Genomic DNA, 26,488 nt, shown 5'->3' with positions numbered 1-26,488 from the left:
CCAGATTATCTAGGACTAGTTTTGTCACCAGACAAGATTTAAAAGTAGAAGAATCTATAAACATAGATTTTTGTAATGGGGAAAGCATTATAAAACTACAAAATAACCAAACATTATGAAAATTATGTTTTTATTAATATTATGCTATTTTTAAAAGTATACCTCCTCAGGTGCTTCTATATTTAAGCTGGTGTCTAAGACTGATCCTTTAAGCTCTGCCAATGGTTACTGGGGCATCACATGGGTATGCAGAAACTTTTTGCTTTCCTTCTCAGGCTATTTAACATTTCTACTGCATGCTTTGGTTAGACTAACATTATGCCATTAGTCTTCAAGATACTTTCTCCTGCTTATATCTTCCCTGAAAAATAGTGGAATATACATCATGAAACATGCAGATTGTCGGAGCTCCCTTCCATTTGCAGTGTAAGCTTGCTATCGGTTTTGCATCAATTGCTTAGCGTATAAATGAAAGATTGATTTGAGAATGTGGTGTCCAGCTGTGCACAGTTCCCCTTCTTCCTCCCTCATACACTCTTATTCAGACTTAGGGGCAATCCTGAGTGATCCGGTCACAGTAACATTTACTCGTTACTACTAACTACATGCACATGTAAGCATGTGGCGGAAAACAAAAACATCTCCAAGAACAGAAAGAATAGCTTCAGAACCATCCCAATCATTTCCTGACAGAAGACCTCATATTCAGAAGTGTTAGATTTTATTATTATAAACCTCCCCAAGTCATACTATTCTATGACCATTCCTATAGTATTTCCAGTTGTCTTTGGATTTGCTTTGAACAGGTAGGAGTCTGTAAAATGCTTCTGACTCAGCAATGCAGTTCTTTTAAAGTTTATCATTATTATTTCAGGTTATTTGGTCTCTTTCTTGAACAATCAAGGCCTGTCATCATCAAGAGCCTCATATCAGTGTTTGTGTTTTCTCTGATAACAAACATACTTAGGACTACATTCTAAAACTACATTCTAAAACAGAAAGATATGTCATTATAAACTCAACAAACATGCTCAAGAAGAGCCAGAGTGTGTTTGCACTCTCCAAAGTGGCAGTTACTTCACTGAAATAAAGAAGAAAGTTTGCCTAGAGCGCTTAGTCTGCTTTTGATAATGCAAGCTGCGGTTTTGAAAATCTCCTAGTGTTCTGTTCAGAGATACTTGCCTGAAGCAACAACTAAATAATTATTAAGTAATGGTGCTCTTGCCTGCAATTCTGCATAAAATAGGATTTTTCGTAAGGTTCAAGTGAGACAGTTATTAATGACAACAGCACTTCATGATGGAGAATGGTCTCCTTTACAGAGAATCTGAACTAAAATTACAGTGAAACATCATCCAGACAACCAGACCAACAAAGACAGTTGCAACTCAGCTAATGGATTTTTTACGATATTGATATTATTGAATGTAGTCAGAAAGGGAGAGACATAAATCAGCAGAGACTATGCTTTGGTACATACACTAAGGTTGAGTGTGGTAGTTAGAATGGAGGGTTGAGGGCATTAAAGACCCATTTGGTTCACATCTATGACCAAATAGTTTTGATGGTTAAAACATGTAGGTGTAAGCAACTGCAGCTTGTGTTGCTCACTACAGTTTAGTAGATTTGTTGTTCTTCACCTCCATCCTACCAGTGATTCAGAAGTGAGAGCAAATAGCCATATAAGAGAAGACAACTGAATAACTGTACTGGAGACAGGCCAACCACCACATAGTGCTGCTTAATATATCTTGTCTTTGCCAAATCCAATCCATTCCAAACAATGAAGTGAAAATTAGGCCTTCGTTTGTCAGAGGAAGATTGTCATCTGCGTATTTGAAGAGTCTGAACTTGCAGATTAATGTGGTTTTTGATCCATATCTTCCTTTACCAAGAAAAGAGGACTCTTTCTTGTGCATAAATGGATTGATGAAGCTCTCTTCCACCTGAATATCGCAGAAGATACACAAGACTGTCATGAAGGGCTGCTTATATCAGTAGCAAATGGTCTCGTCTTTTTACAAGTGTAACATACTATGTTTGAATTGTTCATTTAACTCTTCTGCCCTGGAGGAGGTGGCCTGTACTGTAAAAATACATCTGTCTTAATTTTGCAAGTAAAAAACTGTCATACAACAAACAGTAATTTATTTATCATATCCATTCTAATCTGAAGTGCATGTGGTTCAAAAATTCTGAACAAGAATTGAGCTTCAGATTTGCTTCAGCTCTTGCTGCTTCCTGAAGAGCAGCCAGGAGAAGCTCTGAGGAGCCTTAGAATGGAAAGTATGGAGGAGCTCTGCTTCGCTGAAGTACTGGAAATGTCCTCAATCAGCTTGATAGTTGTGGGTATAACAGAATTTTGCTAGTCTTCCTGTAATTATAGATCCAAACGCTGTCCAGACCAGTATTTTAGAGAATGGAGGACATGTACTTACCTATTTGGGCCTTAAGTTATAGGTTTTTAAGTCCATATAGCCTTTTAATTCTCATAGAATCAATTGTTTAGATTGGAAAAGATGTTTAAGATCTTTGAGTTCAACTGTTAACCTAGTACCGCCAAGTCCACCACTAAACCATATCCCTAAGCACCACATCTACACGTCTTGCTAAAGAAAAGGCTTTATGATCATCCTGCATCTTACAACATTTCTTTCCATAGTTTATAGTGTAGGTGAGCTAGTAGAATTGCTAAGTCCTTTGAAGTCAAGGGCTCCCTACAGGAAGAGGGCAAGAGCTTTAGTTGCCATAAAGAAAGCACAGAGAAATTACCCTTTTTTTTGACATGGACCTGATTCTGGCTAAATGTATAGAAATGGAGCCAGGGTAATTGTCTTTTGCCTCTATTTATTTTGAACTGAAAAATAAATTTTTCTACGTATTTTTTAAAAGATCACTGGAACCTCAGTCAGCAGGGTGGATTAATTTGGCAGTATACTATCAGTCTCAGGAGAGGAAGTAGTGTCATTATTCTACTTTAAGAGAAGTTACAGAAATTAGCACAACTTGAGTTTGGACATGTCTTTTTAACTGTCTTTTCAACTATACCTGATCTCCTAAATGTGCTCTTGCAGGCCTTGCCAGTGCTAAAATCCCTTTGGAAGTGAAATTGCCTAGTCATAGAAGAGACCATGTAATGTAATAGTTCAAATGATTTACTATTACTTCAGTAGCAACTTGTATTTATTCGTTTCAGTGTTAATACTTGGCAACTTCTGATGAAGAAGCATTATTATCTGAATCAATAAAGCTAGCCATTTATAGGTAAATTTCCACGTTTCGTCCCCATTTTATAAGAAATGCTTTAAGGAGTACAGTATTTTCAGCTATTTTATGCCAAGAATACAATCCCATGCAATATTGCTGATGTCACCTCAACATGGATTCGTAAGGGCCAAAGTTATATGCCCAAGAGTAACCCAGCCTGTACCCCATCATCACTGTCAAATTCCATCACTGTAAATCTTTATTCTTTGTAGAGTATAGATTTTAGCATTTCTTTGTTTGTGGAGAAAAATTTAGATACATAGCCTTTGTCTTTTTGGGTTCAATCCAAAGTCAAGATTTTTTGGACTGAATTTTATTTTATTTTATTAATACAGTGCACTTTTTATTCTGTTTTCTGTATCTTACCACACATAAGAAAATGCATTTAAGTGAGAAGAAGTAATATCATTTGGATCAAATGTCCCTACATTACAGGCACAAATGAACATGAGTGCTCCAGACTGAGCTGGTGTTACTGGTGTTGCTCTACTGACCCAGTGTGTGCAATATTCAGGACTGTGAATAAACAAGTTCCAGAATGAAATCAATTCAGTAAGAGGAATTGATTGTTCCAGACATAGCTGGAAAGTGCTGTGTATGCACTGCTGTCTACCATATGCACCAGAAAACCCTGCTGCAGAGCTTCTAGTTGCTACCATAATTATCATAGAGGCAGATGAGGTCACTGCTAGAGGGCAAATGGAAGAGCTTAATGTCATCAACATTAGTGTTATCTGTGTCAAAGCATCAGTGTTTTAAAAATCTGTTCTTACAGAAAGAGCAAATCTGAACATTCACTTTTGTTTGGAAACTCTAAGCATACTGAAAGCTCCATTATTTTTCACTCAAATACAATTGCAAATGCTGAATTGTTTCTTTAATATACTTTATTGCAGTGCTACAAGTTGCTTGGAGACAAGATATTTTCTAATTACAAACAGTCTGCAGATTATACGAAGCAAATTTTAAATATGGCTGAAAAATTTAAAAAGCCACAAGCTTGTCTTGGTGCTTACAACCTTTTACTGCACTGGAGAAATTTTACATGATTTAATCACAGCAAGACAAAGCATCTTTACTATAACTGAGATTCAGGGCCTGCATTAATAATGTATTACATCTTTATTGTACCTTCATTAATTCTGAAGTTACAGCATCTGGACCTATCCATTACATTCTGTGTAACTTGTATTCATTCACTGGATCCTCTCTAAAAGTGCATGGTCATTTTCAAGTCGGTTAGCAAAAAGGCGTCCCTACAATAAAATTACTTCATGATAGCTCCTGCTGCAGCTAGTATTGCCTCCTGTCCTGAAATTCTCTGTAACAGCCTAGGCTTGAGTATCATAAACCACAAAAGATGTCTCAGACACTTCATATTTTACTTTCTGTCTGTCTGTAGTTCTTTTAATAAGAAGCAATCTTGGAAAAAACATGCCCCATTCTACTTCTTGTGGAGTGCAACCGACTTTCTGATATCTCAAAACCAGTTATTACTGCACATTATTAGTCAACTATATATCTTCATTTATCAAGCATCTGACTGCCTCTAATAAAAGATACTCAATCAATCCTTAAGTGAGTACCATCAACGCTGTGGCCGTGGTAATACAGAGCTCAGCATCAGCTAATTACTGAGTATATATATACTCAGGAGACAGGATCAGTTTTGCAGTCAGTCCTGAGTTTTTCCCCACTATGGGTACACTGCTAACAGTAAGCAAGCCAGCTCAGGCATTTTTCCTAGAGCTACTGTAACACTTTTGACTGCAATATAGACTTTTCTTTTAAGTTTTTGCACTGAGGATCAGAACTACTAGTTACAATATGAAGCTTGTACATCGAAAAAATCTGATTTAAGGATCAGCTTTTTGACAGCTTTGCCCCAAATTGTTATACAATAAAACATCCTTACCATCTAAGAATCAAATCCATCACTTATTTATGATACTTCCTATAACAGATAAAATGGAAACATCAGGGATACTTGCAAAAGCTTTTTACTGAGTGGGAAATACTGCTTCAAAAGGTGGACACATCAGTACCTGAAGGGACTATGAGAAAATGCAATGATGTTTGGAAAGTGCTGTATTCTCACAAGTTTTGCTATTATTTTTGATTTATCCTATTTAATATCAGTACATCTAACTACATCACATTTTAAATGTGTCCATAGCTGCAATACTGAGGGCTGATCTCTAGATCAGTGGTAGCTGAGCCAAGCTTCTGGGCTCCAAGTTGCAACCCACAGATGTGAGTCAAAGTCAGTCTGTCCGGAAGCAACGTATTCACATCGATATGATGCTATGCCTGAGCTAAGCAGCTCCATCTCTCAGCTTTCTCTAGACTTCTGCACCTCAACAGGACTCATTAGCTTGAGCACACGATTGCTCATTATATCTGTTGGGCTGGACTTGCTGCTGGCACCTGTCTGTATAGTTGTCTTGATTTTCAAAAAGGCTTCTCCATGGTAATGTAATTCACAGTATCCTCTGCAGGACTACAGGATAAAAAAATCTTGATTCAGCCCTTGAAACATATGATGATAGGCAGTATTTTATACAGCAATATTAGTGCTTATGATACTAGAAAGCAATTATGGAAACACATTCCCTGCCCTTAGGAGCTTACAATCTGAAAAAAATATATTACACAGAAGAGATAAACCTACAAAAAGCAGAAATGTTATTTCCTTACTTTCAGTGCGTATCTTGCTAACATAAGGGATTTTGAACATAGGAAGGACATAAAGGAGTTATTGCAAATTAAAATGGAAAAGTGATGAACGGAGTGATAGCTTGAGAAATTATTGTAAGAGTGGCTCGAAGAAATAAAATTACAGAAGGGACCTGAAGCAGGACAGTAAACAGCTGCATTGTAGAAAAGATGCAGGGCAAAGGATCATTTATGACTCAGAGCTCAGAAAAACAGCAAAGCAGTGTAGCAACAAGAAATAGATTTTATGTATTTGCTTATCCATATTACTGAAGTTGTGGACACTGACCAAGATCCTTTTGCACTAAGCTTCTTGTTTGATGCCTGGGTATGTGACAGAGCTCTCCCCAGTTTCTGCCAATTTCAGTGATAGCTATGGTAGTGTAACTCCTTTCAAAAGCAGGCTGCAGACTTTTATTAGCTGAAGGCCAAGGTCAAAACTCATGCATAGATTTGCATGAATAAATGCAGAAACAGTATGCCCAAGTGCTGGCATGAATCTTTTTCACACAGTAATTGCAGCTTCTGCTCACTGAAACATCTTCCTGTGCATCAACAAAATAGCCATTTATAAGAAGGAAAATATTACAAACTGTGATTTTGAAGGAAGACTCATTGAGCAGCAGAGGGCTAAATGGTAATAGGCAATATAAAAGAAAACAGAGGCCATAGCATCTCCTCACCCCACTGGTTACTTTAAGAGTGATCAATGGCAGTAGAAAACCTAAAGATATAAATTGGAGTAATTCCATCTTCCTACAAAAGTAAATTCTTAACAATAATGTATTTCTACAGTATGTCTCACTGCAGATGTTTAGTCTTTTAGGAGCTAGGCCACAGATACCTCAGCTGTTCAAAATTATTGAATATGCTTTGGAGATTAATTTGGCCAGAGCAAACTGATGGATATAAGCAACTTCAAGGGTTGCTCAGTGTCTAGCTGCTCTCTCTTTCATTTCTTTACCTCTCCGTTAAATGTCTTGGTAATTGTTTCTGCGCCTGCAGCGTCCATAATGATAAAGCAGGTAGAGCAGTACAAGGTCAAAAATGAACAACAAGCCAACAGCAACATCAAATCCAATAAAAATATCTGTGAAGGAAAAACAATAAAGGAAAAGGGAGTTAATGAAAGACATGCATAGATATCATGTACAATGGAAATATAGTTACATTTTGTTCATACTTCTGGCAAGATCACATAGCCTGCATTTACTGACATATGCATTACTGACATACGCAACATAAGTACAAAAGCATATACTTCAGTCCTGGAAATGCATAGGTAGCTTCCTGTGCATGGGTAGATCTTACTCCTAGATTTTCACAGGTCAAGACAGACCATGTGTAGTTAACGCAATGAGGAGTTTCATCAGGGATCAGCAAAACACCAAATATATGTAGAAAGGGGGAAATACCAGGACTGTTTGAAAGTAGCATATATTGCCTTGCCCTTCACTTCCCTCCTAGAAATAATATCGAGGCAGGAAGAGGTTATCAGCTGTCAGCTGACTGGTAGTCCAAGGCAAATAGCTGCTATGTCTGCATGGATCAGCTGCACTCTGTCTGTACAGTGGAGGTTAAGGTGTCAATTCATAGTACATGTGCCAGAAATACAGATGCATCGATCTTACTGTGCATGTGCAAGCCATTTTTGCTTCACATCTACAGATGTCTGTTGCAGGTCTGATGCATCCAGCATACACAGGACTCCTTTCATAGCACCCACATTAATACTTCTGTTGGACATTCTCAACAAGCAGAGCTCTAGTTTTGGCCATGGCCTTTAAGTAGCTCCTTATGTGAGTATGCTAATAGTAGCACTGCCTTCACACTGGTGGACAAGTCTACTCTTCACATTTTCAGAGAAATTTAATTTCTGTCAGCTTTCCCTGTCTGTAGTAAAGCTGTCCGCACTTGTTAAAGGGAGATCTATCTATTGTGTGAAAGGTACCTTTGGAGCCGTTGATACAATTTTTGCCTCCATGTCTTATGTAGAAAATACAATGCTGTTACACTACCTTTCATTTTGTCTTTCTTCCCACATTCTTTTGACCAATTTTCTGTTATCACAGGAGAAACTAGTTGAGCAAACTTCTCAAGTGGACAAGAAGAGGTGCATCCTGGCAGAGTGAGTAGGTAAGGATCCTTTGAAGAGTCATTCCGATAATGCATTTCAATGCTATATCGCCTGATTAACAACATTGAAAAGATTTTTTAAAAAAAGTTCTTAAACTGAAGTTTTCCTATTTAGAGATAGAATGTTGGAAATAGGCTCTGGCATCCTGCTCTAGAACCTGTTCTTCAGGAGTGGAGGCTTTGTGAAAAACACCTGGAAAGCTCACTTTGCCAAAGCTGGTTACACTACTGCACAGGTCACCAGTCAGCTCAAAAGGCCCTTCTGAAGGCTCCTTGAATGGCAACAGCACCAGGCTCTTGTAAACCAACTGGTTTACCTTGGGATTTATGAGGTGCCTTGGATATGTTGTTGCTATCATTTGAAGAATCAGGAAAATTTATTTTACCATTTACTTCCAGCTGGTAAAGTGTGTTTTCCTCTTCTTCCTCTCTTTCAAACCACACAGATGCATACGCATAAGCAAACTTATTTTTTCCTAGTTTTAATACAACTTTGTGCCTACTCAGTGAAGTACCAGTTTAAAATGAATTTATATTTCCTCGCAATATTTGAGATGAAAAATATTTTGGGGAAGAGGGAACCAAATTCCAAACACTCCTTGTTCTTGCATAGATAAGAGGATACTTGCCCACTGCTTTCTTGGTAGAGTTCAAAAAACTGGCAAGCAGCATATGGTGGCAGTTTTCCATTAAAAATACTGAGAGCAATCTGGAGGGCCCCAACTGTGGTGTCATGCTATTGGAAAAAAAATAATCCATCATTGAAAGTCAGTTAAGTCAACTACCATTTATCCAGAGTAATGAGACGAGTAGAGATGGAGTGGAAATCAAGATAAAACAAAAACTATGTAAATTTGACCATAAAAATGTATTAGGTATATTAATCATTGGGAAAAACATGTTAACAGATTACTACAGACAGCCCTGAGGCATTTTCAAAGAGTTCCTGCAGTATGTGTCTTACACCATCTGGCAATATTTTGGAGACAGAGATACTGAGGGAAAGGAAGATGTGGTCTGAATAATGAATTAGTTTTTCAGTGCATTTTGCTACTCCTTCCTTCAGCAGTGTTTTGGGTTCCAAGGTCAGATTAAGGCAGTATAAAGTAATATATTCTAAGTCATTTCAAGTGAAGATACAAGTACTTTTTTTCAGTGGTATAACAGACAAACAGTTGTGAACAAAGACTACTCTTCTCGCCTCCACACACACTCCAGAACTTTTTGAAGTGTTCTTCCTTCCGTTTGGATTTATACAATAAAATCTCAGTTTGGCTTCTATTTTGATGGAATGAGTTTCCCCTCCATCTTGAGTCTCTTTCTCTCCCCATTGTCCCTCCTCTTGCAGGGTATGCCAGGAGGAAGAGCTGAATGAAGGAAGTCCAGTCACCTCGATTCCTAAATTTTACAAGCATCTTTGTATACATATTTTCTAGGGTTATTTGTATTATAGTCTAATAGCTATGCTTTAATTTCTATTCAGGATCTGGAACTTTTTAGACTGATCAGTTTCAAAAATAAGAGTATAGTTGGCTTCAAGGCATTAAAGCAGCAATGAAAAAAATTCTGTATGCACTTCTTCCTTTTCAAAAATAATACAATAGGGCTAGAAAACAGAAAAAAGCAGCAAGGAAGATTTAAGATATTGAGTGGTTTCTACATGAGTAAAGATTTAAATAGAGTAGGACTCTATCTTGGAAAAGGAAAGGTGGAAGAGGTATGACAGAAAATAGTAAATTCATCAGTGACCCAGAAAAAGTGAATAAAGAATGACTATCCCCTGTTTCTCACAATAGAAATGCTAAGAAGGAGCTCAGTTTAAAAAAAAAATAAGGAAGTACTTTTTTTCTTTCAATACACAAGTCATTGCCACAGGATGTTGCAGAGGCCAAAAGTATAAATGCATTAAAAAAGTGATTAGATAAATTGATGGAAGAAAGTTTGTCAAGAGCTATCAAACACTCAGATACAGATTCTATCTCAGGAAGTCCTAAGCCACAGATTGCTGGACGGTTGTATCAGGGGAAGCATCACTCTGTGCTGACATTATTCTCACATTCTTCCCTGCCGTTGGCCATTGTCAGAGACAGGATAATGAATGAGCTAAGTGGAGCTTGGTCTGACCCGAATGGCCCTCTTCATCCGCTAAAATAAACAAAAAGAATCCACAGCTATGTCATCCTATTCTAAGCAGAGGAAAGGTTTGGAGGCGCAACTGAAGTTCTGCTATGTGCCAGCATCTCTGAGTTAGGAGCAGTTAAGGAAAGATGCAACTTACAGAAACTCTACCATTAGGCAGAAAAAATGGATGGTAAAATATGTAGTTTTCTTTACCAAATGCGGTTTGACTGAAACTGAGGTGAGATCCATGCTTCTGCTGTGTTCTTGTACTGACTGGTGTTCAGCTTGTTAGCTGAATTGAACTATATTATATTATTCATTCATTTAACTTACAGGGAGACTGATTATTCTCTTTAAGGGTCTTTTATGGGTAAAATCATAGCAAGATTTATGAAACATGAAAATACTCACTGCAGAGTAGACCTCCATTTTTCTTTGTTTTGAAGAATTGGCAGCTTGCTTAATACTATTTAAGATAATATTCACAAGGACACCTTAAAGAGATTGGAACAAGGAAGAGGAATGAAGAGATGATATTTGCATAGAAACCAAAAAGACAAAAGATTTTGAGTATCAAATAGAAGACATCTACTCGGGTCCTGTGCTCATTTTTTAGCTTACTATAAGTCCATAACTAGAGAGAAAACGTTACAGAGGTGAAATATATCATCCAGGTCAAGTGAAGAGGCAGAATTTACAGGAAATCATCTAGAACTCTATTGAGAACTGGGGCTAATGATGCTTCCAGTTTTGTTATGCTGAGATCTCCTCTCCATCATTTTTTGTCTGTTTGGAGTGTTGCAATAATGACAGCTGTGCTAGCCTCTTCCTCTCTACATGCTGAAGAAATATTTTTAACTGTTTACTTCCAACAAGTCACACAGTATCAATTCTTCATTTTTCCAAAGCTCTTTTGTTCTCATTCTCTAGACCAGAGATATTCGAAAACGAATGGGATAAGGGCAGCAGAAATTCCTCATAACACAATTTATACAGTTCTAGAGAAAGAGGACGTAACTGGTGTAACACTAGGAAAAACGTCCTGAGCACATGATATGGCCAGCTACCAGCTAGAAGGCTTTAATGCAGGCTGGGCCTGTAATTACTATATGGATGGATCTGGTGATATATATGCCCAGATGATGAGGCTGCTAATAACTCTTTACCTAGGTCTAGACTGCAGGGTACGTGCATTACAAAGGCTAGCCCCGAACAGTCCAGCCTGCAGACATACAAGCTGACTTGTTTGGGTTTCCTGCTCATGGACACCTGAGGATCATATGATAAATTCCTGGGTTGTGTCCTGAAGTAGCGTTAGCATGTGCATAACCTGTGTGCCCCAGTTTTGGAGCTAAGCAGTAATGCCATTTCTTGCAGTATAGACATAACGTGAATCTCTCATCTTCTATTCTGATCAGACTCAGACTGTTCTGGAGCAGCTTTATATCAGTCTCTCAGAGAGCTACCAATGTGTTGCTAAGGTTTGGGCGCAATATATAACCAGTACATCAAAAGGAAAAACAAAGGTCAGGAAACAATTAGAATAAATGGAGAAACAGAATATAAACTTAATCTAACCTAGTATGAGACAAATAATGATCATACCCATGAGGGCTTGAATTTTCCCTTGATTTTCTATATTCTTTCTTAAAATCCTAATCCCTTAAAAACTATGGTATAACTTAATACATTAATGTTTACACCTTGTTTCAATATATCATCCATGCAAATGCCAGCATTCAGCATGTATTTTCATGCTTAATATGGCATCCAATGTCCATAGTTACAAACCAATGTTCTGTATCAATAATTTTGCATGAGTCAGGTGACAGGATGTTGCACATTATCATAAACATTGTCTCCTTTCTGGGAGCTGTGCATTTTTTAATTTACCTCCTTGTAGTCGTGATTTCTCTTCTGTTTTATAAAGCCCAAATAGTGATAATAAGGACAATTCTGCCAGTTTTTCCATCTTGTCGATTACATCTTTGGTGGCCCATACAGGGAGAGTATAATTGTGAATACCCTAGTGATAAAGGAAAACAAAATAATGTTTTTTTCTTCAACTGGTTTCCATCATCCTATTGCCCAGCCCCACACTACCACATTTAGACTCTCTGTCCTGCAATTCTTTGCCCAGTGAGGTTTCACTCACCAGCATTCCCTGAAATACACTTTGTAGGAATGGGGATCAGCCTGAAGTGGGTGGATGGGAAGAGGGGAAACACCCATGTGAAGGGATTCTCTTGTAGGTTTAATGTGTTCTTGCTATATATGTATGTTTTTGGTTTTGCTAGTGTGAAAGATTGCAGACGTGTCTTATTCTCTTGCTTTCCTCTGGGTCTTCAGGGTATAACCTAGCTACAGCTCTTCCTGCCTTTTCCATGCAGTTGTCAGGTGCCAGTTCCATCACTGGCCATTAACAGGCAAGTGTCACTCTCCAGTCATGTAACAGTGACAGTGTCTTACAGTGTTTAAGTGCCTCAGTGTGTGGAGGATATGTTCAGCAGCCTTCACACGCTGCTCATAATGACTGGGCCAAACAGAATCATTCCATGCTTTGAGCCAGTCTGATTTTATTCCCTGGTAGCAATCATAATCTCCTAATTTTCTAACTGAGAGATCATAATCTTACCTCTCATTTTGAACATCTGAGTATTTAGACATTTGGCTGTTGATAGATTAAATCAAATAATGTCATTTTCCTGTTAAAAATCATAAATATGACCTAGGCAGCATGCTCAAATAATTCTATAGCAGCATATTCGGAAGGAAAATGAGATAATAAAAGGAATGGATTCTGGTACCAGTACTTCAGGAGAAAACGAAAGGAAACAGCAATTTCCCAAGCTGTAAACCATGTTTTTTGGGTTATCTTTTACCAATGCACTAAATTAGAACTTAAATTCAAACTAAAAAAAAAAAAAAGAAGCAAGCAAATCCATGAGAGAAGGCAACTCATTCCTATGAAATCACATTGCCATGGTTTAATTGAAACCCGGCTTAGGAGTTATACTCTTTCCTGACCTCTATTGTATTATTATTACCTCACAGTGTAGAGTATCGTATGTATTCCAGAGCTGGAAATTGTCCAGTATTTTAAGATGATTTAGTTCAAGTCCTGTATTAACTGCCATTGTTCGTAAAAAATCCTGGGGGGAAAAAAGTGAAGTGTATACCACAAATACTCAATACATATGGAACATATATGCATACAGATTCATTAACACCCAACCTGGCAACACAGTAGTGTTTAATTTTACATGGGTGAAGCCCTTTTAGGAGAAGATTTTTGTTGCAGATTTCATTTTGTAATCATCTCAAGGTACTGATCTCTGTTTCAGACACTGCTTTTTCTCAGCCCTGCTATGGATAAGTCTGGTGCTCTCTGCACTGCACTCTTCTCTCTTCTGACTGTTCCAGGAGACTACCTCAGTCATCTCAAGCCTTCAGATACACAGAAGGCACTAAAGGAAAAGGAACATGAGAAAAATGTTGAGGAGAAAATAGAAAATTAAAGACAGCTGAGGCAAATATTCAAGATGAGGCAAAAAGAAATTGAAAATGAAACTAGGTTTTCCTTCTACCATTAAAGAGGAGCTGAATATCTATGTAATAGTTCCACAACAATTCCCATAGGGATTCTTGCTACATGCTACCACAGGGACTCTTTAATAACCCTTGTTCCCATGTTACCTGTTTCATACTAGTAGCTGAGAGATAGGATAGCTGTGAAGCCCTAACTGCCCTCCCACTGCAGGTGAGTAAGGCTGACCAGAGCAGCTGAGCTAGCAAAAGGTTAGAAATAAGCCAAAAAAGGAAACTGTTTGGTTTAGCCCAAGCAGTAAGCCTGAAGTGACTTAGAGAGAATGTGTACAGGTGCAGTCGGGGTATGAGGAACATGAGACCCATGCTTTTTTGTGCAGTAGTGCTATTATGAAGTGCATGGTAGACAAATGAGAGCAGCAGTAACCACTGTTTAGAGCAATTGTTATCCACAAGAACACATTTGCTTGAGTCAGGTATAACATCCATATACCTACATCTTTCTGCAGCACTGGAGTCAGAAATTTTTAATCTCTCACTGTCAAGACTTGTGTCAGGGCCAAAACAGAAGCGTGTCTTGTAATGGATCCAAAATACATCTCAGAAAAATTTACTTAAGTCAGAGTGTTCACCTGGATGGGCTTCTTTAGTCCTCTGTTGTAGTGTCAAGTTCAGAAAAGCACAGCAGGAAGGAATAAAACTTCCAAAGTTTCACATTTATCAGATTTACTCAGATTCATTTTGTGCTACCCTGTGGAATGACATCACTGCATCCAGAAATTTCTTCTCCCCTCATATCATGGAACTTTAATTATATACAGCTCTAAATAGTCTCAGAAAATTAATGTTAAAGTCACATTTTAAAAGATTGATATAGAAAAGTGTGAGAAATGCATAAGCATATAAAACATACTTTTTGATTCTATTGGCCTAAATTTCCAATTTTAAGAAAGCCCTCAGGATTTTTTTTTTTTTTCATTTTAGTGAAAGGAAACAATGCAATTCTGTAACTGTTACATCTTACTTACATTCCTTCTTCTTAGATTTTGGTTCCTTTTTATTTTGTCTTACCATGTATGGTTGTATTCTATTTTGAAATTCATTAGATGTTTGTGTTTCATTCTGAAGTTCATCAAAACGGGGACAGTCAGGCAGAGGAAAATGGAGCCTCTGAAACAAGAGATACAAAACTTAGAATAGTTCTATAATTAATCATCAGACTTCTAGTTTTTCTGTTCCTGAGATTGCTGATGTAATATTTGTTATATAGATTTATGGCTGTGTACAGCTACTCCATAATGGTTTGTTCAGGTACCTTGTTCATGAATTCAGTTACCATAAGCAATGAACTGTGGTAACTTGCTTTTTTCAGTGGCTACTTGTGGCTATAATAGCTTGATTTGTCTCAGTTTTGGCAAAAAGCAATTATGCTAATCTGTCAGGGGATCACTTTGAGAAATGGATCAAGGTCCATTATCAGGAATTTAAAAAAGCTAACAATTCCCTCTTAATTTCTGAATCCCCCCAGGTGCAGCTTGAGTCCACCTGGTACTGGAATATGAATTGCTTCTGCATCTACACATCCTGCTCTCATCTCTTTGGAGATAAGCAGCATATTATATTAAGCATTTTAAGTATCGCTTAATGGACAGAACTTGAAAGAAGAATGAAAAAGAAACTGTGCTCCTGAAATACTAAAAAGCTGTGAGCTTAATGGCTCTGTTCTTTTTTAGGGATATGGTTCACTTTTAATAACTCCAAGTGTATGCTTTACGAGGTCACCTGATAGTACATATTTATCTGAACCATGTGTAAATACATATGTGTCCATCCGATGCTGCTCTAGCAAATACACTTTACACTAGTTGCAGAAGGACAGATGATATCTGATCCAGCATAAAGTGTCAGTAGAAAGTTATGATGAGCAAAATAAGCTTGTGTTGTTTCAGCACTTTATGTTGCATCACTAGAGCATTTTTGACCCGGCACTGATATTATCCTGTCAACCGTACAAATCATGGCAAGGAACTGACTTTAATATACAGTGGTAAAATTAACTTCAAGATCTATGGCTTATGTATGTGCAAGAAGGTCTGCTTTGTCTTGGGTGAGCCTTAGCAGACTGCACTTCCAGTGCGCATCTTTTCTTTTTGATTTATCAACATGAAGCTTGCAGCAGCCACCAACTGACACTAGTACACTTTCACATGGACGGATTTCCAAGGGTGCATTTTTTCTGTAACAGCAGCACACTGGAGGGTGAAGGCTTAAAGCTGCAATATGAACTGGAGAATGTTGCTTAATTACACAATAACAAATGTTTTCCCTGCTCTATGGTATAATTATCCCACTCTAGATGTTATTAATTAAGCCACTCCCTTTGGCCTCATCAAGCAGTACTCAGTACTGTTGCCTGTCAGGCCAAAAAGTAAGCTGTGATGAGGATTTTTTACAGGACTGTACTTGGCCTCAGTTTACCACTGTTGCTTAGGGCTTGAAAATTCCTTCAAACTTCTCCTTCATTTAACAAGGGAACCATTGTTTTGGGGTGATTTGCATATTTAATAGGAATTTTGACTTGCCTTAGAGTTGTGTTTCAGTGAAACATCAGTACTCCCCGAGGCAGCTGCAGAAGTGGTAAGGTACCATAGTTTCCTACAAATGAGCTTGCCTTCTCCAGACAGGTCATTGTACTGCACTGTGATTCCCCTAAGGCCTTTGAGGTTTTATTTAGCCAAAGCTCTCCCTACTTTGATGCTTTTTCAGTCTTCTGCTGAAGTTTCAAGCTGAATCACATTGTGCCTAATACAGTTTGTGGAAACCCCTTCTCTCTGTACCTGCTTTCAAGCATGGCCTCCGAGAATAGAGGAATGCCAATGGGAGGCACATGCGGCCACCCCCTAATGACAGAGTCCATCCTCTGATGTTGGTGACTGGACAGGCGGTTATTTAATGGGGGAGTTGGGGGGGTGTATACATTTCCTTAAACTCAACTTGTGTCCTTAAAGGCAGAAGAAAACTACCCTTTCTGTCATTACACTCAGTAACTTTTTATCCTTGTTTAACACACTGTTCCTTACACGATCCTTGCCACTGGAGCCAGGGAAATTAAAATGTACAACTGAGTCAGTCAGAGAGAACTATGTATAGTAAAACTTCTCTGCAAGACCTATTATTCAGGTAGGTCTGCTCTTACTATGAACCACAAGGCAAGCACTAGGGTTTCATTAAATGTTTGTATAACACTGAGCATAAAAGGACCCTTGTCTGTAATTAAGGTGCCTAAGTGCTACAAGAATAGGAAAGTAATAATTGAGAGGTCATGACAGTGGCTGGTGAAAATTCCATTCTTTGAATAAACTATGGGGCAAACTTGACAAAGAGGAGAGGCCTGTCTAGCTGATTGGTGCTTAGAAAAGCACTTGTTCTCTATAAAGGTTTAGGCAACTTCCCTATAATATTGTTCAAAAGTGTCCTTGCCAGGAGAAATGTTAGGGCTGTACCTTGAAGAAAATGGTAGCACATATGACAATTCAGATATTCTGTTACTATAGAAGAAGGATATTCATGCAGCTATTACAGTTGGCCTATGACATACTTGTCAGCCAGTAGCTGCAGTTGATGTTTTCTATTAGATTGAACTCAAAAAGAATAGAAAATATTTTTTAGCTTTTTTTCCCCATTTTTCCTCTTTTTTGATTCTGGGAAAGTTTATGGTGTTATAGGAAGTGTCCAGTCAGTACTCACCTGGTCTGTTGATTTTTGCAGGATATGAACTGGAATGGGTTGCCAGAGAAGGTCAGGGTTCCAAATTTGGCTGCTAGTTGGTGGGAAGAGGCCAGAAAGGTATGACTGGGCACTCATAATGGTGCGATCATAGTCTGTACTTTGGATGTAAAACTGAAGATAGAATGGAAAAGATTAAAAATAAAATGGAAACAGTAAAAAAAAAACAAAACCCAAAAAGAAGGAAATTTTACCCAACTCATAAATCCTGGATTCTCATTTTTAGTTTTATCGTTTTGCCTAAAATCAAAGCAGTGAAAGCATAACTCAGCTTCCTAGGGCCCTACTTCATTTGCATAAATGAAATTGCCAAAGCAAACTTTCAGTTTGGAATCTGATCCTCAGATTGAACTAGGAAGAATAAGAAAGCGTGATTTAAAAGAATGAAACTCTATCTTCTGAGATTCAGAGGAATATTGATATACGTAGATGTGTCACTTAGGGATGTGGTTTAGCCATGGACTTGACAGCACTAGGTTTATTGTTGGGCTCAATGATCTTAAAGGTCTTTTCCCACCTAAATGATTTATGATTCCATGATCCATCTGCTGTACCTCAGGAATGAAGGCACTTAAACTTCTCTTGGAAGCAGGGCAATGCTATAGTCTTTTATGCCTTCCCATCAACGGATCCCTCACATACAGACCAAAATGATAGTGGTATCTTCCCCACGATGGATCTGTACCATGCGAAAAACACATCCAAACAACTGTTAGACCTCTCTTTTACAGGATGAAGTATGTGAGCATGGCCCATCACATGGTTGGATACTCATTCATTCGCCTTTCAATGGAATATTGGGTCACTATGTATAATTTCCCAATTAATTTGGTGGCATGGAGCTGTTCAGTCCTGGAAAACTGGGCAGTAGAAGACCTGAACTAAATGTAGGAGCTGAAAGTTAGACTCTAGTCTATGTTTTTACCCTTACTTGATAGCCGGGCTATTCTTTTATTACCTTAATTTTTCTATTAATGAAATTAATATGATGATGTGCTTTTATCTGGCACAAGTCTATAGTTCTGCTATGCCAGAGAAACGTCCTCCAGACAGTTCTGCTATATACCTCTTGCCGGTTGTATGTGCTGTTCAAAAAGTTGGAATATCTTTCCCTTGTGTACTGTCCCAGTTCAAACAGCTGCTGCATTCCAGTCTGTGAGGCAAACAAACAGATGACTATTAGATTAAGGTCACTGAAGGATCTTCACGTAGAAGTTTCATTTCTGTTTTATTTTTTGTCTTCAGCAATCAGTTTTTAAGTGATCATTAACCATTTATATAAAGTACTGTATATGTTGTATGTGATCTAGAATTTTTAACAGAAATACTCATATCTATGAAAAATGATACATTCTGAAATGCTAAGACTCCAACATCTGCTACAGGAAAGGCAATGTGCCTGATTCTATACAAGTACTGTTTCCACAGTGCTGTAGCTCTGTGGATGTTCCTGGAGTTATTAATGATCAACATTGTTTTTTACAATGCATGTCAGTTAGTGACAGCTGAGAAAGGGTGATTGATAACCTGGTATTTATTATTGTCATTGCTTTGCTATTGGATCAACCTGATAAATTTCTGCCTTGCAAATCATGCCTTAAGTGATTTTCTTTCACGTTTGCCTTGGTGCACCTGCAGTTGTGTTAGATTGCACGCTGTCTTTTCTGTTATTCATTTCAAAAGCTGTGAGCTGAACTTTCTAACTTCTAGATGTCAGAGAATTACATTCTTTACTACTGTTGCTAAAAAGATAATAGAATAGCAAAAAGCTCTCAAAATTCATGCCAAAGCAGAAACTTTTGTTTCTTCTTACAACATAAGCTATGTACCTGGAGATAGTGATGTGTTGTGCAAGCGTCTGAATTTTACAGATCCTTCAAGCCTCACTTCAAAAACCAAATGCTGAATTGACTCTGATTCATGCTTCTGCATCATGATAAAGTATTAGGAAATGCATTGGCCTTTCTTTGCTCCAGAATTTCATGTCAGATACAGTTAAAGAGCTAAGGCTAGATGTTGAAGAAGTAGGTTCAGTGCATCCTACTGAAAATCTGGGCTGAAAGTAACCTTATTAGAAGGCATGTTAGAAGCAGCCTTCTCCTGCAAGACATCCCTTGTTTTGCGAGTAGTTGGTTACCAGTCAAATGATGAGATGTGGACTCATCACTTGACCTGGTGGGCAGGCGTCATTCCTTTACCCTGTCACAGGGCCCAGTACGTAGTGGTCATTGGAACTTCATCAATGTTAAGAGTATAGACAACGTTTAAACTTGCCATTTGTTTGAATGCAAACACACTATCAGGAAGTTGTTGCTTTTAGGAAGGTAGTTATAAAGCTATGATGAACAAGATTTCAATTTAACAGTAATTGGATGAATAATGTTACAAAAATGTTTAGGAATTACGGGGTATTGCTAATACCAACTGTTAGTACTTGGGATTTGCTAACATTTCTGAGGCACACGTAAGCAAATCTGCCCACTTCCTATTTTAGTAGCATATATAAGTTCTAAGAAAGTCAATGTACCTTGGTAAGTTGTCCAAATCCCTGGGGCCATTCACTTTCTTTGTGTAGATCAGTCGGAAAGTTTACAATTGGTGTTCGGTCACCATGTCGGAAAACCTAACAATATTACCAATGAAAAAAATTTATTTAATTACTGTTAACATTCCTTTATTACCTAGCTAGAAGTCAAGCATACATTACACTTCCAGTGCCATTTTTCAAATTAAAATATCGCAGAGTCTGCAGAAACCTAGTCATGTAGGATCGGAGTACATTCTTTACACACAAGAATATGTATAATTATATAGGAATTTAGCAGACGTGAGCCTGATGAGTCTTCCTCCTAGAACATAAAATTAATCAGCCAAGATGTTAATGCTGAGATTATATCCATAGCTAGGAACTCAGACAAGAAATCTGACTGAATTTTGTACATTCGACACCTCTGAATATTAAACCAGTTTCTGATGTGCTTATATTAGTATTTAATTACTTTGGCATAGACACTTGAAACTTTTGGTAACTGCTTTTTTCATAGCAGTATCTTCAATAGTAACTCCATGTACACATGACTCTTATGTTTGATCTCTAAAGTCATCCTAAAATATAAAGATGAAAAAGTATAAACTTTTAGACTGTTAGCTTAGTTAATATTTATTAATACTTTTACATAGATGTATGAAAATACTTTTGAAAGTCTGTAGGTTTGTTGATTTTTTTTTCTGTTAAATTCAGTGAGAGCAAAGAATTTGGTCGCTTTCCTATCCCAAACACTCCAGCATGGTGAATATCAGTGTGATACATTCAGTCATATTATTTTTACATCAGAAACCTTAAATGAGCCTTTTTTTGTATTTTTCTTCCAGCATACAAAGGAAGTGCCAACTCTAGATTAAATGGTTCTGAAAAATTCTGGATTACCCTCCTTAAGTATGTCATGTGTGGCTTAGAAAAATGAAGTCCACAAAAGTTTCACATTAGAGGAAATGCTGAAATACAAATTCACAGGGCTCCAGACAATCTTCCAGGATTCTGACCTAAACTGTTGCAAACATTACCTTTGCTTGCATCAATGTTCACATAATGAACCTCATTCCTGCAGAATAAAATGACAATGTGGCAGAATGGTATATTTGTTCATAAAGTGACATTTATTCCATAATACCTCACTGGTATAGAGCTTGATTATAATTAATACTCTCCATTGCCTTATTAAGCCACATCATTCTTGCCCAAACATCAGAGAGGTTTGTACTTGCTAGTTAGTTTGCCACTCCCACTGGGAGGTGTTTTATGTTTATATTTTTCAAAGTAAACACAAGCAGTGTGGCTTAATGTTTTAATTACAACACACACCCTTTTCATCAGCCTTCTGGACTAATGTGCACGAACCTGTGCTAGAGCAGGTACTTCAGAGGTGGAAAATACTGTCCTTTAAAAGCAAACAGAATTGGATTTCTCCCTATGTTAATTTTCTACAATAGGCAGCAAGGTTTGCTAGACTAAGTGTTACCATTAGAACCATGTAGAAAACTGCTTGTTACTTTTTTGCTTTGCTAGTTGAATTTCACTAAAGATGTGACCAAATTGAAGTGAATATTTTTCAGCAAATCAAGGAGTTTTTTTCACCATGATCAACAACATGTTGATCAACATGAAATTGCACAGTTTTCAAGAAAAAAAAAACCAAACTTTTTTTTTTCTGAGTTCAAGTACAGCAAGAGTCCATAAAAGCTTTCTTTTTTTTTTTTTTTTTTGCTTCTCTATGCAATTTTTAATTCTCTTCTTTCTAATGTGGAATCTCCGTTCTTTATAATAATTTCTCAGATCATTTCTAGTGAACAGGAGAATAAGTAAAGAGCTACATCGTCAGGTGACTGATTCAGTTGCATGCAAGAAAAATGAGTGAGGAGGACTTTTGTGTCACTGCTTATTTCCTTGGTGTTTTAACATGCTGACATACATAGGTGTCAGGTAGGATTCATCAGCTTTTCTGGACAAGCTAATGACTCTAAAGAATGAAGGTTAAATTCCCAATTAAAATGTAGCTGCATACTTTCTTCTTAAATTATCCAGCTTCACAGAAAAGCATTTTTATGGGTAACTAACAGTTATTCCAACTGACTGACATCTTTAAATTATTTTGTTAGGCAATATGTAGCAATGGATCAACACTTTGCCAATAAATATGCCTTTTTTATTATTGACAAATTACTGAAAATATGTTAGATTTTAAATACTGGTTTATGATACTTTATACTAAATGTGCAACATAATCCTCAGTGTGTATTTCACTGTCACAACAGTCGGACCCTAAAAATTTTCCATAAGCCATAACAGAGTAGCATTTTATCTGAACAGAGGTTAGAGGGCAAAAAGATCAAGATTTAAAGATATTCAAATATATGTGGGAGCAGGTGATGTAAAGAAAAATATTTTTTATCTTTGTAACCTTAAGAAATGGAAGCAGTGGAGTATGTTCTCTTCTAAAAGGCAGCACAGCTTCATTAAGTCCACACAAAATAGAAAAAAAGTTCAGTTCCTTGTTTGTATTTCTGCACCTTCATTGCACAGTGACATATAAATGTGATATTAATACTAAGTTGGAAGTAGCAAGAACAGAACAGATACTTAGCAGAACCCTGTTTTTAGGAGTTGAAGGACTAAGCTTTTCAGCCAACTGATTTTTGTTTGAGCTCAAACCTCCTTGCTTGCTATTTCTGAAAATGACCTTGTTTCAGTTGCAGTTGGAAATGAAACAATGACCTTATGAACAGCCACTTAACCTAAAAGGCTAACTCCTTCAGTCATAGCTACATTTTAGGATACTTTTTTAGTATATGTTTTAAAGCTTTAAGAAGAGCTTGTGTATTTGGAAGTTTTGTCTTTTTCATTAGAACACCTGATACTGTTAGGGAAAGAAAGTGTTTCCCTGCAGAGCATGACTTGCTCATCAGTATATGCTTTGCAACATTCATCATTTGGATTTTGTTAAAAAGGAGTTGATCCTTCAAATTAATTTGAAAATACATGTACTGCAGCATTTATTACTCCTGGCCTACAGATTGCATTCCTGACCTTTCAGAAGACAGAACATGGCAGGATGAGAGAAAAGGAACAAGGAGGCATCGTAAAAGGTGGAAAGACACTAGAAATCAAGAAGGAAGGGAGGTCAAGGAGGATGTACACAAAAGGAGCAAAGTATACCTGTTTGGTGTATTTATTTCAGTACTTCTATCTGAGGTGCTTCACCTCAGTCAGTTCTCAAAAGCAATATATGGATAGTTACCAAATACCCTCTCCTTCAGCTCTAATACAGCTTGAACCTGATTTGGTGTCTGGGTTCTCCCATTCACTCTTTGTAACTTTGTGAGGGTGATCACTTCAGATCAAAATGGCCACATGGCTCAGACTTCGGCCAGTATTTACTTCCAGTAATCTTAGGTGAAAAATCATATTGGAGAAAAACGGGTGGAGGAGAGGGTAAACTGAGAATATGGCATGTATAATATACATAACATCTTCATTCAGAAATGCCATTAATTATCTGACTCTGAGTAATAGTGAGCCTCTTACAGACATTTTTTATTGACAGACTCAACTTCAAACAAAAAGATTTTTATCTTAAGCTGGCAACAGGGATGAAAAAGCAAGAGAGAAATGGAACCAGTCATGCTGCCAGTTCAGGGAAATCATAGATGCAGAAACACTGAGCATGTTTTGTCAAGGTTCAAATGGCTTGGCTTGATCAGACACATAGATGACATGCTCAGTCAACACTTCCTATCTTGAGTTACAGGAAGAAAGACATGATGAAATCACAGTACTTCAAAAACCGCACCTCTTTGTATATATGACAGGTGAAATGCCTGTGTGGAGCCAGAAATTACAGGTCAGAACTTCTTTATACAGACACAATAAACCAGTATTTCATTTCTACTTGGGCATCTGATGTTCCTACATGTTTCCTAATTTCTTCTTTTATGTCTAGTCTAAATTCAGTGCACAGGAATTCTGGTGAAGGCTAATATGTACATGTGAGAAAGAAAATTAAAATAGCATTTTGACAAATTGGCTTGAATTAGAGCTTTTCAGCCAAAAGGACTTGTGGCCAGTAATCAAAATGCACAGAATCAGCACAAAGATGGATATCATGAGCAGAGATTAAGTCACCTTCCCAGAGCACAGAACAATTCTAGAAATGAGCAAAAGGGAACATTTATCCATTTTTTCTTCCCTGTAGATGTATTTATATTGTGCAGTTCTGCTGAAAAAGTTTAAAGAAGTCATTATGACATATCTTCACAATGCAGTACTACTCCCAGGTGAAAACATAGCAACTTACAGAGTATAGCTGGGAAATGGCTATTGAATTATCTCAGAAAAATGCCTTTTAGACTTACCTTGACTGTAGCCATACCCTCGTTATATCTCATTATATCAGTGAAATGTTCTGGGGCTAATTCCTATCCTATTTGTCCATGCTAGCAGTTCTGTTCCCATGAAAATTCAATCAGTGAGTTCAGAAGGCAAAATTCAATTGAAGACACAGAAACCATGCCTTGAGAAAAGAGATGCATGTTGATAATAAAATTAAGCCTATTGTAAATTGTTATGCAGATTGGTCAGTCTGAGTAAAAGTATCAGGGATAAAAGGAAGACATTTTAGATTAAATTTACCTATTATTTTAATATTAATTGTGATAAGCTACCTTATAAATAAATAAAATCCTAATTATTTTTTTTTGGTAGGTGGCTGCATAGTTGTGGTAAGCAGCTGATTTTGGATAGGAAACCTCTAGCTCCATAGTGGTGAGCATTTCCTGTAACTCCTGCTGCAAAATCACTGCTTGATAGAACACAGTAACAGCTGCAATTCAATACGTGTCTCCTCCCCTTGAAACAGTTAATTCTCCAAAGCTTGCTGATTACTTGATTTCATCTGCATATCCAGGTCTCCGTTTTATCATTAAAACAACATTTAAGTATATTGCTATACACAGGTTACTGGAGTTAGTGTTGAGTCCCTGCCATGTGTAGTGTCTGATAGGGCAGTAAACCTCAGCAGGAGTAGGAACTGGTTTTTCCTGTGGACTCTGGCCTCTTTCCAAGTGGCACATCTACAATACAGCCAATAGACAGCTAGATATGAAATAATTTACGTAGAGCTAGGTAATATGTGTTGGACACTGTACTTCTGTCTATTTACTGCACATGCACAAAATGTGTCAAATAGAGAAAGGTGGAAGAAGATCTTAAAATTCCTATTTCTAAATGTGAATTCAAATCCCCACAACTTCGTATTGAAAATTTTCATTTACACTAACTATTCTTTATCAGTATATCTCTTACTAAAAAAAAGAAATTATAATGAACAGGACTGTGATGCAACCTTTACAATCCAAACTATTTCACTGAATTAATCTCTCTTTTACCTGAGGTATTGGGGAAATGACACTGGAGTAGTGTCTAGAGACTTTAAAATAAGAAGTGACCCACCAAAAATTATTACAGTCCATTTGCAACCAAGCTGCAGTTAATGCAACATGTATCTCAAATCTCTACATAAAAATGCCCTTTTCTGTTTCTCAGTGTACTGCTGTGCCAATTCAGTTATTCTGAAATGGAAAATACATTTGTTTTTATGGTAACTTCTGTAACATCATAAGCTTCAGCTTCCAAGAACAGAGAATGTAGGCCATAATCATCAGCTCTCAGACTATGCATCAGTTTCAGCTAAATTAAGCAAGAACAGGTAAACATTGACCTTAGATCTCTCCTGTGCACTATGCATCTACCACAAAGCTAAGTTGTTCGGTTATCTTGAAAGAATAACTAGAGGTCATGAGATGAAAAATTTTGTATCTTGAGGCATTTTTATCTTCTTTCAGTAAAGTCTTTAACCTCAGTAGAGCAGAAGGGCAGCAGTGGTTATCTTTAAGTCTAAAAAGAAGCAAAGAAGCTACACACCTTGTTTGATTAAACAGCCCTATCAAATTCCCTGTGTTGCCCGCAACAAGATAGAAAAAAATCTACTTACTACAGCCACAAACTTCAGTTCTCTTTCTGCAGTAGTCTGCTGAAGCAGAATGAGGATAATATGAAAATAAAAACATAGGATCCTAGATGGGTTGGGAAACCGTATCACTTCCATCCTGGCAGAGGATGAAAAAGGCTTTGTAGCTCCAGCAGCTGCTCAGGCTGAACAGCCCAGACGTCAGGCTGTACTTTCAAAAGGGGTGGAACTGCTGCTGGTGAATTTCAAATCCAAGAGGAATGTTGTGTGACTACGCAACAAATTGCATTGCCCTTTGTTTTCAAATTACTGTTTACATTCTATTTAATCAAATCATAACTCAGTTCCTTTTCCTTTGTGATATTTTTCTCTTTTGGAGTGTAAGGATGAGGTTA

At 37.4% G+C, this 26,488-nt stretch overlaps 1 protein-coding gene and 1 long non-coding RNA gene across 2 annotated transcripts in view; one reads left to right on the top strand and one right to left on the bottom strand.

Moving 5' to 3' along the window:
- Positions 1-15,394, top strand: part of LOC114013525 (uncharacterized) — a 29,122-nt gene extending 13,728 nt beyond the window's left edge. Inside the window, exons 3-4 of the long non-coding RNA XR_003556563.2 lie at positions 8,055-8,118; positions 15,314-15,394. This is a non-coding gene — a long non-coding RNA (uncharacterized LOC114013525). The remainder of the gene's footprint in view (positions 1-8,054; positions 8,119-15,313) is intronic.
- Positions 3,757-26,233, bottom strand: LOC101911180 (prostatic acid phosphatase). The gene is made up of 11 exons (XM_005242244.3): positions 26,118-26,233; positions 20,099-20,194; positions 18,638-18,724; positions 17,533-17,685; positions 14,857-14,955; positions 13,287-13,391; positions 12,133-12,265; positions 10,651-10,733; positions 8,748-8,854; positions 8,001-8,170; positions 3,757-7,072 (listed from the first exon to the last, which is right to left on the bottom strand). Exons 1-11 carry the CDS (start codon positions 26,229-26,231, stop codon positions 6,954-6,956), a joined length of 1,266 nt encoding a protein of 421 aa, XP_005242301.1. The 5' UTR covers positions 26,232-26,233; the 3' UTR covers positions 3,757-6,953.
- Positions 26,234-26,488: the final 255 nt, after the last annotated feature.

Source organism: Falco peregrinus, chromosome 5 (assembly GCF_023634155.1).
Source record: "Falco peregrinus isolate bFalPer1 chromosome 5, bFalPer1.pri, whole genome shotgun sequence".
NCBI classification, from domain to species: domain Eukaryota; kingdom Metazoa; phylum Chordata; class Aves; order Falconiformes; family Falconidae; genus Falco; species Falco peregrinus.
Note: the sequence above shows the minus strand (reverse complement) of the source record. Positions and strands in the feature narration are given on the sequence as shown.